The sequence below is a fragment of the Corvus brachyrhynchos genome, unplaced genomic scaffold (assembly GCF_000691975.1).
Source record: "Corvus brachyrhynchos isolate BGI_N302 unplaced genomic scaffold, ASM69197v1 scaffold4, whole genome shotgun sequence".
NCBI classification, from domain to species: domain Eukaryota; kingdom Metazoa; phylum Chordata; class Aves; order Passeriformes; family Corvidae; genus Corvus; species Corvus brachyrhynchos.
In genome coordinates this window covers 7,706,918-7,719,566 of record NW_008237878.1, presented here as the reverse complement: position 1 = coordinate 7,719,566, position 12,649 = coordinate 7,706,918, and the positions used below count along the sequence as shown (strand labels likewise).

The 12,649-nt window shown below is 43.5% G+C and overlaps 1 protein-coding gene across 7 annotated transcripts in view; it reads left to right on the top strand.

The window, feature by feature from the left end:
* GRIP2 (glutamate receptor interacting protein 2) overlaps window positions 1-12,649 on the top strand; it is a 266,026-nt gene that overhangs the window by 184,122 nt on the left and 69,255 nt on the right. Inside the window, exon 1 of one of the 7 annotated variants that reach the window (XM_017732545.1) lies at window positions 7-452. The exons of the other annotated variants lie outside the window; for them this stretch is intronic. Within the exon in view, the coding sequence (XP_017588034.1) occupies window positions 413-452 (40 nt within the window). The 5' untranslated portion in view covers window positions 7-412. Of the gene's footprint in view, window positions 1-6; window positions 453-12,649 lie in introns of those variants that run through there. 7 annotated transcript variants of the gene reach the window in all.

Below are 12,649 nucleotides of genomic sequence, written 5' to 3'. Positions count from 1 at the left end.
TCAACCAGCTGTTCCGGTTAATCACTGCGCTTCCAACTTTTGCTTGGCAATGCCTCATGGCCAGTGGAGCCGAAAGAACTAGCACGGGATTTTCAGGTCCTCATAAAAAACCCCCCATACCCTTCATTTTCCTATTTCTGCGCAGGACTGGTGACCCGCACGTTAAACAGCCGTGTAAAGGTATTTCTTCCTAAAGGATTGCCACATTTCTGAGTCCTCGCAAACTGGAGAGCCCCGGACGATTTGTGTTCGATCTCGCTGCCGGGAAGTGCGGGAGCCGCGTGTGCGCTGCAGCCGCGCTCGGCGGTGGGAGGCAGCCCGGACTGGCTGGGAAGGGATTCCAGCGCAGGCAGGGAGAGAGAACGGAGCGGCTCTTACAGTTAGTTGAATGATTTGATAGATAACAGCAGACATGCTTTGTGGACTGAAAAAGGATTTGCAGTCAGACTTTGGTGAGTGAGCCTTGTCTGTATTTTTTTTCCTCCCTTGTCCAGTAGTTTACTTTTGTTTAATCTGATTTTCTTTAAGTATCTTTAATATCATTAACAGTTTCATGTGCTACTTTGAAAGTGGTTTTACAAATCCAAACCGTTGCATGCAAACTTAATTGCTTTGATTTGTGAAATATATCTTTGCTTCTCTGTAAAGAATTTCTCCCTGTGACCACTGGAGAGTACCCTTCAGGCTGCCTTCTCCTTCTCCACCTGGAAGATTGGCACAGGGGCTGTTCTTATGGCACCTCAGATATTGCTGAGCTGTTTTGTCTTTTTAAAAAATAAAATTTAAATGTAGCTCTTTATTTTCCAGGATCAATGCGTGAATGGTCTGGGCATTCAGCAATGGTGAAAAGGGCGCTGGGAGGGAAGATGGGGGCAAGGGACTCTGCTGAATGTGGTGGGATCACTGCCATTGCCCCACCTCCTATATAATCTACTATTACCTTGTCTAATAAATATTTCAGCTCCTTCTAGAAATCTGCCATTTCAGTCAGCTGCTAACTCCTGTTTTAGATACCTGGGGTGAGCAATTCACTATTACTGTAAAGTATTAAAAAAATGTATTTCATTTCTGCAAAAGAGTAGGTAGATGTGTATAGAAGGACACCTTTACAAAGGGCAGACATCAAATACTGGCACCAGTCTTTCCAGGATGGACGGGGTTTTATATTTCTAACTGAGTGCAATATTCAGGTACTTTGTTGCATGCTGTAGCTTTGCTTGTTGCAGCTGAATGTGCTGCATGGAGCTTGTCTTCAGCTCTGATGCAAGCATTTCTCTTCTGAAAGCAAAGACGTTGGAGTTGGAAATACAGAGGTAATTTATGGTTTCTGAATCATTTTGCACTGCCTGAAGGGATATAGTGAGACTGACTTTGTCCTCTCCCTGGCATCAAGAAGCCCTAAAGCATGAACCTAACTTTAGAAAATTGTTTTCCCTCCCTAAATCTGGGGGTAAAATGAACCAGGTGGAAAGCAGCTTAGCCTGGCTGTGTTGCCTAATCCCATGGATGGTGATTGATGCAATGCCCACCTACTCTACCAGCCTTTCTGGAAATCTAGAATGGAAGCAATGAAGGGAATTGCAATCTTATCACTCATTTTAGCATTTTAAGTGGAATAGGTGAAACCAGATGGATTGTTTCAAAGAAGCACCCAAACATTTCAGAAGTGCTTTCTGGGCCCACCACTATTAGGGTATTGGCGATTTCTTTTCTTTCCTTCAGTTGCTCTCAGATTTTTTTGATGGTACTTTTTAATAATAGAGAGATTTTGTCTGACCTTCAGAATGGAAGGGTCAGAAAATGCAAAGTAGCAGTGACGTTTTATGGGAGGTGGGGGGAGTGTTTATCTTGTAGTTAAGAGTGAGTGGTTCTGCTGATAGGAGGGTGGTAGTGTGTTTCCACAAGAGCGTTTGTAGTCCTGCTATTGGAAGGCTTCCCTGAAATGCTTTATGGCCTCTCTGAAGTCCAGGAACACCTTCTATGTCCTGCTCTAGCAAACTTCACGTTCAGCTAGTCCTTACTGCAGGATCATTGCAGGAATGGGCAGAGCAACAGAACGCATTGAATTTCCTTTGTGCTGCTCCAAGTTACCCACAGAGGATCCCGTCCCAAACCAGCCCAAGTCAAATGTTAATTGAGGAGAGCACAGATGACCATTTGTCTTTCAGATGTATCCATTTGGGTGACTTCACTATTTTTGATCTTTTTAAAATACAATTTGTATAGAAGGCAAAGGAAGAATAAAGACAGTAGATGAGTGAGGATCTTCAGTACTTTTCTCTTTGGGTTTGTTGTTTGGTTTTAGGTGTGGGGTTTTTTGTTGCCATTAGAAGCCATGCTTTTAGCATGAGATGGATTCTCTGCAGACTAAGGAGAGCAGCATTTCCTGTCCCTTTTTCCAGACTGGCAAACTGCACCCTTTATTGCAGGGTGGGGATGGCCAGAAAAAGAGACCTGTTAATAGATCTCTGCCCCTTCCTGCTCTAGGTTTTTAAGGGATCAGCTCCCCTGTTTTCTCTCTGCTTGCCAAATAAGCAGGGGGAAGAATAGAGAAAAACATGCCTGAAAGGGATAGAAAACTAATGTGAGGAGCTAGAATAAGACAGGAGGAAATCTTCATAGATAAATCTCCTAGGAAGAAAGATTTTATCTTTCTTATTGAAGAATTCATCACAATAATGCTATTTAATATAACTCCTGCTCATCAGGCTGCTTACGTCACTTGTCAGCTTTGCCTCTGTTGCAGTCAAATGGAAGATTAAGAGAAAAACTAACTGGGGTGTGTGTACCAAGACAAACATCTCTGGGTCTGAATCATTGATCTTAATTTCCTTAAGTCAAAACTGGGCAGAGAGAGTTTGTGCTATTCCTCTGCCCTGAGATAGTATCGGCCATACCTATGATATCATCCATCCACATTGTATTTTAATATATCCAATCTGGAAACACCACATCAGCTCAAATTAATTCAGTAAACTGAGATATTAAGGAAAAGCTTTGATTATTTGCAATTTTGGTGCCTTTGCTTCCTGTCCTAACACAGATGACAGATTACTCCTTTCCCTCTGTGCATCACACTTCTGAATATCTGAAGAGAGTAATAATACTTTTTTTTCTTCTCCTTCTCTTCTTTTTAGCATAGAAAATTCATCTCTCCCCCCAGCCCCAGAAGCTGTGGTCTTGCAGATGTCTGACCAGCCTGCACTGATTCAATCTGCATGAACTCCAGCTGGGCCACATCGTTACTGAGCTGTGGTACCCAAGCCTGGGGACTGCATTCAAGCCAAGGCTTTTATCAGTGCTCAGTAAAATGAAAGGACGATTTTACAGATTTTGTAGACTATACCCACCTTACTTGTACCAGGGTATGAGCTCTTCTTGCATATGACATGGCACTGTGGGTTTACATTTGGTTTGCAGCCCACAGTATCTGAAGAGTCCTTGATGTCATTTCGATAGATTTTCCTTCATTCATCAGATTGTTCCTGCCTGGGTCTGGTAGCTTGCATGCCCCTCTACCAAATTGTACATCTGTCTTTTCAAACATGTATGAGTCATTTTGGGTTCAAAATTTACTTCCCAGCCTCGTTCCAGTCCCTCATGCCTGGTAGCTGTCAGTAAACTTAGTAAGATCAATCTCTTTGCAACCATCCAGGTCATTTAGTCAAAACTGGGAGCCATACCAGGCTGGTGAAGGGTCCCCACAGAACTTCATTTAATACACCTTTCCCTCCTGATTGTGAACAACTGATGAATTTTCTCAGTGTGTGGTTTTCCAATCAGTTTTGCATACACTTCATAATCATCTGTATCCTGCTTCCCAAACATACTTACAAAAATAGCATGTGAAACAGTGTCAGAAGCGTTTCTAAAATTGAGACATAGCAACTTGCATTTTCTGTCTATCCAGAAATGTTGCTCTCATATGGAAAGCAATTGAGTGGGCATGACTTATTTGTGGTAGATCCAGGTTTGCAGTTAGTCCTCCTCATTTGGTGTTAACAGCTCACACACAGAGAGTCAGCTCCAGGAACTGAAAGAGAGGGAGATGGATTTGTCATTCTCTCGCCCCCACTCTGGTAGCATGTTGTTTTGGTTTGGTTTTTTTAAGCTGAACATTGCTTTATTTGTTCTTCAGCCTTGTGACTGACCCTCCTCCTTAGGGTCTTATGGATACCTGCTGATGGCTTTAGGACTTTGGTGACCAGGTCTATAAAGTTTTGTTGACTAAACTTTTAAGTTTAAATGAGCTGATCTGTGCAGTCAAAATGAATTCTTGCTCTTTTCTAGCGATGACCCATTCCACTGAAATTGCTCTTTGTAGAAGAAAAAAGATGAAAGTAATAGCCTACAGCTTTTCATGGCCTATAGAAATGAATTATTTTTTTATTCAGTTTTTCTCCTCTAGTATGGAGGTTACAGAGTTTTCCTCTCAAAAGTTTGTGTTCAAGCACATTTTTTTAGTACAGATTTGTTAAGAGAAGGATGTTTTTCAGTGCAGAGGCCAGGGAGTTTTAATACAAATATTGGTCCACAGTATCAGTTGAACAACTGCTATAGAGGTTTTCTCTCCAGCATTAACTGTTGGAGTCCAGTTTCCAGCCCAGGCATTAACCTCCCTGCCAGCCTGCTTAAGAAAATCTCATTGCCACTGCAAGAGGTGCACTCTGGCTTAGAGTGACCCACAGAAGGGGACTGAGTTTCATGTGGTGTGTAAAGTCTTGCTTTTGGCTTTATGTCCAGGATCATTATTCTTTATAATGTTTTTTCTGTTTTATTAATCCATAGAAGCCAAGGGTAACTGCACTGCCAAAGTGTTTGCATATGTTAGGGCATGTAGGATTTGATTTCTTTTGAAAATGGACTGTTAAAATTGATTGTGTGCGGATGCCAATGTTTATTGCTTGTGACGTTATGCACCTAACTCAAGAGTGGAAATCATGCAACTTTACCCAGAAGATCAGAAAAAGGTACTGGGCAACTTGGAGGGAAGGACACCTCTGCTTTTGTGTGTAGGCATGTGTAGGTGTTGCAAATAAAAGAAACAATTAAATATAACAAGTAATAATAATCAGAAGGCAGTGCTAATGCAGAGCCAGAGAAAAAAAAGTAGAGCAAAAATAAATATTTAGCAATGTTCATCAATTGACAATGGAATGCTACCAGGCATAAGAACATTTAAGGCTCTTTTCAGCTGTCAGTTCAGCTACTGCATAATTTTTAGCATGTGAGTAATCCCATCAGGGTAGGCATGGTTTTAAGCCTTGATAGGGTGGGGCCCCCAGGTCATTGTACGCCTGTCTATTCAAGGTGGCAGAATTCAGTTTCAAGACAAATGTGCTTGTGTGGGCGTTAGGAGATTCTGAGTCTGTGACAGTCTGACTGCCAGTCTGCTTCTGATTTTTTTTTCTTATAATATTATTATTATTATTATTATTCTGTTCATAAAGAAAAAAAAATTACTAAGAGCTTGATGTTCTTAGCTGCCAAGTTTATTAATCTGTGGCTTTACAAATCAGTCGGGTAACTTGAAATGTGCAAAATCACACAGGATGAAGAATTTCTCTCCCTCCATTCCTAACAATTGCCACCCCCGATTTTTTTATTTCAATGGAAGTATTTTTTTTTTTCCTTTGACCGTGTGTTTTTGTTCAAGGATCTGATAATTACATGCTTGGAGATGATGGCTTTTCATAAGCATCTTTCCCAGCAATTTTCAACTGGAGATGTGGATAAAAATATCTCCCCATTTTTTTATCAGAAATGTTTTCAGTAATGTGCAATTATGAGCTCTGCCTTCATTCAATTCATCCTGGAAGAATTTGCTTCACAGGGAAATTCGTTTTCTAGCTGCTGTAGATGCCAGCATAGTTGGCAGCTGCAGGTTTTGTGGGGAGAAGGGAAAAGAAAGGCCCAAAATGGCCCTGTAAATTATTTAGTGTAGCTGAGAGATGAAGAGATGATCAACTCAATCACTTCTCACAACTGATCTGTTTTGTATTGTGCAGGTTCATGTTAGCAAGGTGGAAGGCACTGTGGTTTTCTTCCCAGCAATGCTCCAACTTCCAGTCTCAATATGTAATGAACACTTGTGTGATTTATCGTAACAAAGCTGTAAGTTAGGAACTGGCTCATGTCTGGGGAGAATAGCAGTGGTGAGAAGGACTGTGGAGCAGTTTCAAAGAGTATAAACATGCTTTTGTCCTGGAGGGCAAGAACTTGTGCTGTAAGAGTATGATCTGGCTCCCTGCTGCCAGGTGTGTGGATGAAAACAGGATTTGTTGCATTCTTCTGCTTCATTGCATCTTCCTCTTCCCCAAAGGAGGGATGTAGGTCCTTGATCTGGTGCGTGCTTCTGTTTTGGAGGTCATGTGCCAAGTTGTTTGCAGAGATTGAGTAAACTAACTTGTTTGAGATTCCAAGTAATTCTTCCCTCCCAGCTTCTGTCCCTCCTCAGAGCCCTATCAGTACCTGGGGAGCCCAGAGGTCCAGCACACTCAGTCCCTGCCCTGTGAGAGCTCTCAACTGAGGCTGAGGGTGGGATGGTGCAGCTCCAGACAGCTGCTTTTCCAGCCAAATAGTCAAGCTACAGCATGGATCTGCTCCTCGGTCTTTGAGCAACCACATGCATGACCATACAAATGATGAGGGTCTGAGTCAAACCTCCAGCAGTCCCCAGTGTTGTCCCACCAATCCACATGGTGGAGTTGTCCCAGCAATAAATTGCTTCTCCATAAGATTTCAGTGGAGATCCCCTCCTTTCCCCTTGTGGGCATGATAGCTGATCCGTACACGGTCCTTACTGCAGTGAATCGTTCACCCTGAAATGTGAGGGATGTGACCTGCTCCTGTCCCGGTGATTTATAGAGGATAATTTCTTTATGGAATGTGGTGCCATTTGGGTAGGATTAAACTCTTGGCATCAGATGAAGGTATATGTTTTTGCTAAGGGTTTTTTTCAATAATGTAATGAATTTCCCATGCAACCCACTGCGTAAACAGATCCTGTTCCTTCCTGCCATGAGACGCTGTGCTCTGCTGCTCCTGCTGCTAGAAGGCCTCCAACCTGCAGCCCAGCAGTCCCCAGGAGCAGGGGGGATCTTGGGGCACCATCTCTGCAGGTTCATCCTCAGCTGACGCCTCTGCAGCAGTGAAACCATGCAGGGGAATCAGAGGGATGTGAGTTTGAGGTAGGAATGGACTACATGGCATCCCGGGATAGAGCCACAGAGATATGCCTGGAATCAGTGGGAAGATGCTCAGGTGTGTACAGATCTGGATCAGACAGCCCAGGTGACAAACCTTGTACCTGTGGAGTTAAAATCAGGGTGAGGTTAGGAGAGCTCAGAGACAGAGGGTACATCACTCATTGCTTCCTATTTTCCTCCAAAGCCAGGTGTCACTCTGTGGTCCATTGCTCCCTTGCCTGTTCTTGCTGTGCAGCATGTGGATCTTTTCCCTGCCATTCCCTGCTCCTTGCTGCTGTAGCCAGGCCATGGGAGGTGATTGCTGCCATCAGGGTGGTCGCAAATATCACCCAGCTCCAGGCTGGCTGCAGAGACAGTTGAGAGATAGGTGCCATGATTTGTGAGGCTGGGCAAGAGGCTTGAGAAAACAGAGAAAATTTTGTTATTATTAATTATAATAGCAACTTCAAAAAAGAATCAAAGAAACTCCTCTTCCCTCTTGTATTTCAATTTATCCCCAATCTTCTCACTCAAGTGAGCTTGGCAGAGGGGCCCCATCACTTTGAGGGGGGGATAAGCTTTCACTTTGTGGGAACTGGAAAACAAAACATTTGGAAACTGTGGTGGAGGCGGGCGAACAGAGCTCCACTGGCTTTCCCTCCTTTTGAAAGGACCCTTTATCATCAGCAGCTGACTCCAGCAGCACCATGAGCTATAATAGGCAATTAGCTCCTAGAAGATTTGTGTGACACTGTTTTATAAGCAAACAGTCATGTGTGTTTAGTCATTAAATGGACCTGCTGTATCTGACGTTCAGGGAGACAATCTCTTCCCTCTCATCTCCCTGAGTACACGCTTAGCTCTCTTGCACCGCTGTGGACCCACAGACATCCATACTTGTGCAAAATTGCTGGAAATGTATCATCAGCAGCTGCCTTTGGTTCTGGCATGCAGTGGCAAGAGGTAAACTCTGGGCAATATTTGTTCTCAGAGAATCCAGACTCCATCTGGGGGTTAGAGAGGTGGGAAAGGGAGATACCTGGTGTGGGGATGTCCCCCCATAATCCTGAGGACCCTTGATGAGGTGAGGAGCTGGGTGGGCACTTGCACAGCACCCTGCCAAGGGCTTGCATCCAAGTGGTTGCAGTGCTCCCCAGACTTCCCTGGACTTGGAAAGTAGTCAGGTTTAGTATTCATAGTTAATTTTAGATATACCTGCACATGCTGCTCTTCCACACATCCATTACACACTCAACAGAACCTGCTGCTTTTAATTTTTATTAGCACGAGTGCCTTGCTGAATCAAAATTAAGTGAGTATTTGGAAGCATAATGTGAAGCATTACATTTAATGGTCTGTGTTCCTGCCTGGAGAAAGGCTGTCATATGCATTTTCCCTCTTCCCAAGACTCTGCAGTCTTTAGCTACACCTGAACTTTCCTGACTTCATTGGTACTTCCTGTCGTCTGGAAGCTGTAAAACTCCCAGCTGCAACCTTTCAGGTGCGTGTTGCATCTTTTCAGACATGTGGCCTTATTCTGGTATAAACCTGCCTGGCCTCGGCTTGTGGTACGTGGGGAGAGGGCAGGTTTGGGGTGCAGGTGGAGCTGCGCTGCTGGAGCTGCGCTGCTGGAGCTGCTCAACCCAGCCCCGGAGAGCTCCTGCGCCTCTGCGCTTCCCATCCAGGTGCCCTCCCTTGTTCAGAGGGGAGCAGCTCTCTGCCTAGGGCAATGCAAAACTGACTTTTCCTCAGTCCTAGGCATGAGTCTGCCACGAGCCAGTCCCTCTGGCGTTTGTGATGGTCGGGAGAGCTTGGACTCTCACCAAATTGCAAGTGCTGTTTTAACCAGTGTTCCTGTTTCCCAACCTGTGGCTCCTTGTGGCTGGCGCCTTGCTCCTGGCTAATCCTTTGATTGGCATGGTTTTGGATTTTAAAAAAGCCCAAGGGAAAATTAACCTACAGAACTACGGGGCTTGAATTCTGCACAGAGCAGGATTTCCATGTGAAAATCCCAAGGTGGTCTCTGCTTACAGGTACTCACAAGAAGTGTTTTTATGACTCTTTCAGAGGGTCACAGAGCAGAACTTGCAGCAACTTGTTCTGAATTTCACCAGGAGTTTCCATGTCTTTTGTGAATTCTTGTGCTGGCTGAAGTTGAGACTGGGTTCTCCACTTGCTTCGCATCAGCTGTGTGATGTAAAACACAGCAGTTTGCATGAAGGCAGCCATAGAAAACAGCTGGAATACATTAATAACTCTGCTGGAGTGGGGTCTCATCCACCTTTTATACTAAACAGATGTTTGCTTTCATCCCAGTGGTGCTCTGCTGATCTTTGACATCCGCCTGTTTGGAGGATGGGATGTTGGCAGAGCCTGAAGCTAAGTCAAGGCTTGATGGGAAGCAAGAAGTGGGCAAACACAGGAGCCGAGCTTGTTGGAAGCAAGATTTAATGGGCAATTCAGACAAATTTTCAACAGCTAGTTTGATGAGGGCAGGCTGCACCAGTTCCAACATCAAATAACTTGGAGCTTTGAAACTTCCATATTTCATCTTGTTGTCCTGCTAAATCTGATATTCCCTGACTCTTTGATTTCTCTCCTTCTCCCTCCTTCCTTTCATTTTAAGTGAGGCTCTTGCTTAAACTTTCTTTAGTCTTTTAGCTATAAGCTTATTCCATCTCTCACGCAGCTCCTGTGAATCCTCCTGACACAGTCTAGGATAGAAGCAGCATGTACATGGGCCATTGCATAATAGATGGTTTGTGTGTCAGAGTCTAAAATCTACATATGTTTAGATCAGTCATGAAGTGGGAACATCTGTATGTATTCATAATGTTTTTTACCACATGAATGAATAATCCAACTCCCACGATTTGGTATTTACTTTTTTTGAAACGTTGCTACTTAGCTGAACACTGTGAGGGAGAATCACATTTATGGGAATTAAGTCTTAGTAGGGTTTGGCGGAGCTTCGTGGATAAGCTGGAAACAAGTCTAAATGGGGTGCCAGAAATCTTTCTTTTAAAATAGTTAATGCTGTCTGGAACTTCTTCCTTATTTTTTGACTCCCACTGGTTTTTAAGCACTTTGCATCAAAATGCAGTGCAAATCTGGGATAAAGCACCTGATTTGCCACCTACTGCATTGAATGTCTTCCCCTATGATGTCACCTTCCTGCAGTACCAGCTGTCTTTGCAGTGCTAAAAGAGGTGGAGGCTGCACTGTGAGCTGGGAGCTCCCGCTGGGGGATCACCCCATTGCTGGCAAACCTGGCTATGAGATGCCTTGGTGCACTGACCCATGGGATGATGCAAAAAGCTGTTGGAGATAGGTTTCACCTAAATCTATTTGCTTGCTTCACACCTTGATCTCTGGCTTATGCTTTTATTAAATGTTACTGCACTGAAGTGAATCTCTTCTGTTGCCTGATTTGCCTGTTTTTTTTCTTTTGCTGTTTTTGTTTTCCTGTGGTTTGCACAGATTTTCTTATTGCTGTGGGCACTGAAATTGATGCATACCACACACGGACCCGTATCAATCTCAGCCACCTCTTGAACTAGCACAGTAAATCTCCTTGATTTGAGCCTTCATTTAATTTTCTGTGCCTTTCCCCTGAATCAGAGCAGGCTTGTAACTGGGAGCAGAGAGAGGGTGCTAACCTGGACATGTGGCCAGGTGACCTTCCTTGAAAAAGCCCTGCTGGGCTCCCCTTGCCCACCCCTTGTTATATCTTGCTGGGACAAGCGTTGCTTATGTCAGACTGATGAGAACAGCAGGGAAGCAGGATGTGATTTGCTGTAAGAAGGGGCTTTTCCCAACTCATCTAAGGAGTTATGTTTTCTAAAAGATTTCCTTAAGCTTGGTTTTCCTCTCTTCAGTTGCTCTCCACATGGACTGCTGTAAGTTTACAGGTGCTAAAATTTTGCATGTGCTCTTTGGGGCACATAATTTACTTTTGTAACAAGGACTCTCTTTAAAGTATTATAGAAATACAACAAAAAAAGGCATTACAACTACAGTTAAGTCCCTCTGCATAAAGTATTACCAGGCTGAATGTTGGCACTATGTCTTTTTGCCACCTCATCTTCCCTGTCTGTTGAATCCAATGGTTTTTCCTTTGCTTTGTCTACTGCCTGTCACAAGAGATTTGCTCTTGACAATTTACCTGCTAAACTGGGAAAAATTGTCTGTAGCAAAGCCCAGAATTAAAAACTGTTGTCTCAAGCCTCTAATTTACAAACTCAAAGATATCCAATGATAGTTTTCATTACTCTTGCTTTTATTTCAGAACTCATGCTCTATCTCTTTACTTCCTATCCAGGTATATATTGGAAGTGGGTATTCCAGTTTTCCTCTGTTTGAGATTAAACATCTTTCACCAGAAAAAGGTAGCTCAGGGAACCCTGTCAGTGATTGCTTTTTGTCTCTGCTGCAGTAGTACCGATGTATCCTTCTGCTTCATTTGAGGTGGGCTCTCAAGGTTTGAGCTGGTCAAAACTGCCGAAAAGACTTATTATGGGCAAAAATTATCCTTTCACTGAACTGTGATATTTCTTTTCAGCCAATTTAATCCCAAATGGTGCCTTCACCTGTTTTGTTTTGGTTTTTTTAAAGACTGGATTGTGAATGAGCCATTCAAAATCTAGTCTCACTCCCTGCATAATACAGGTCAAAGAGCTTCCTTCCTGTGAACCATCCTCTGAATTGCCTAAGGGGTGCCAAATGCTTTTGAGAAAGACGTCCATCCATCATGACAAGACATTCTGTAACACAATATCCGGGCAGTTAATTCTTTGCATGCAGTGGAAAGAGAGGACATGCACATGTTTCAACACCTAGGATGCATCTATAGCTTTTCTTCTCAAATTCTGGCTGTCTACCTCTGCCCAGAAGAGTTCTGTGCACTCCTGTGAGGCTCACTCACCAGACCAGATTGCCTTCTCCCTTCTCTTCAGTACAGCACTACCTTGTACTTCTTAAACTCCTTTGCTCCCTGGAAAGTTAACAGGCTCTTGATTTAGCAGTTCTTCTGTAAGATCTTGGAGGATGAAAGACAACAGGTACCGTTTTTAAAGGAATCATAATAGGGATCAAAAGAGTTTGTGAAAAGCAGAATAGGTGCAAGAATTTACTATCACTATGACTGCAGCAAATTGATCTCCATTTCAAAAGATGGAAGTCCTGATTTCTGCCTGTTCTGTCACCCCCAAGCTGTTGATTTATGCTTCATGTTCCCACCCAGGCTGTGCATGAGGGTGCCCAGTTCTTGGCACTGCCAATGGCTCTTGAGTCCTGTCTCCCCATCTCCTCCCTGGACCCCTGTGAGTCCAACTCCAGCATTAGGTAAGACAGTAAAAACCGCAACAAAACACCAAGATGAAATATCTTGTAATATGAACATTGATAATGTTTTTGGCTTCAACTATTGATATATTTAAAAAAAAAAAAAAAAAAAAAAAAAA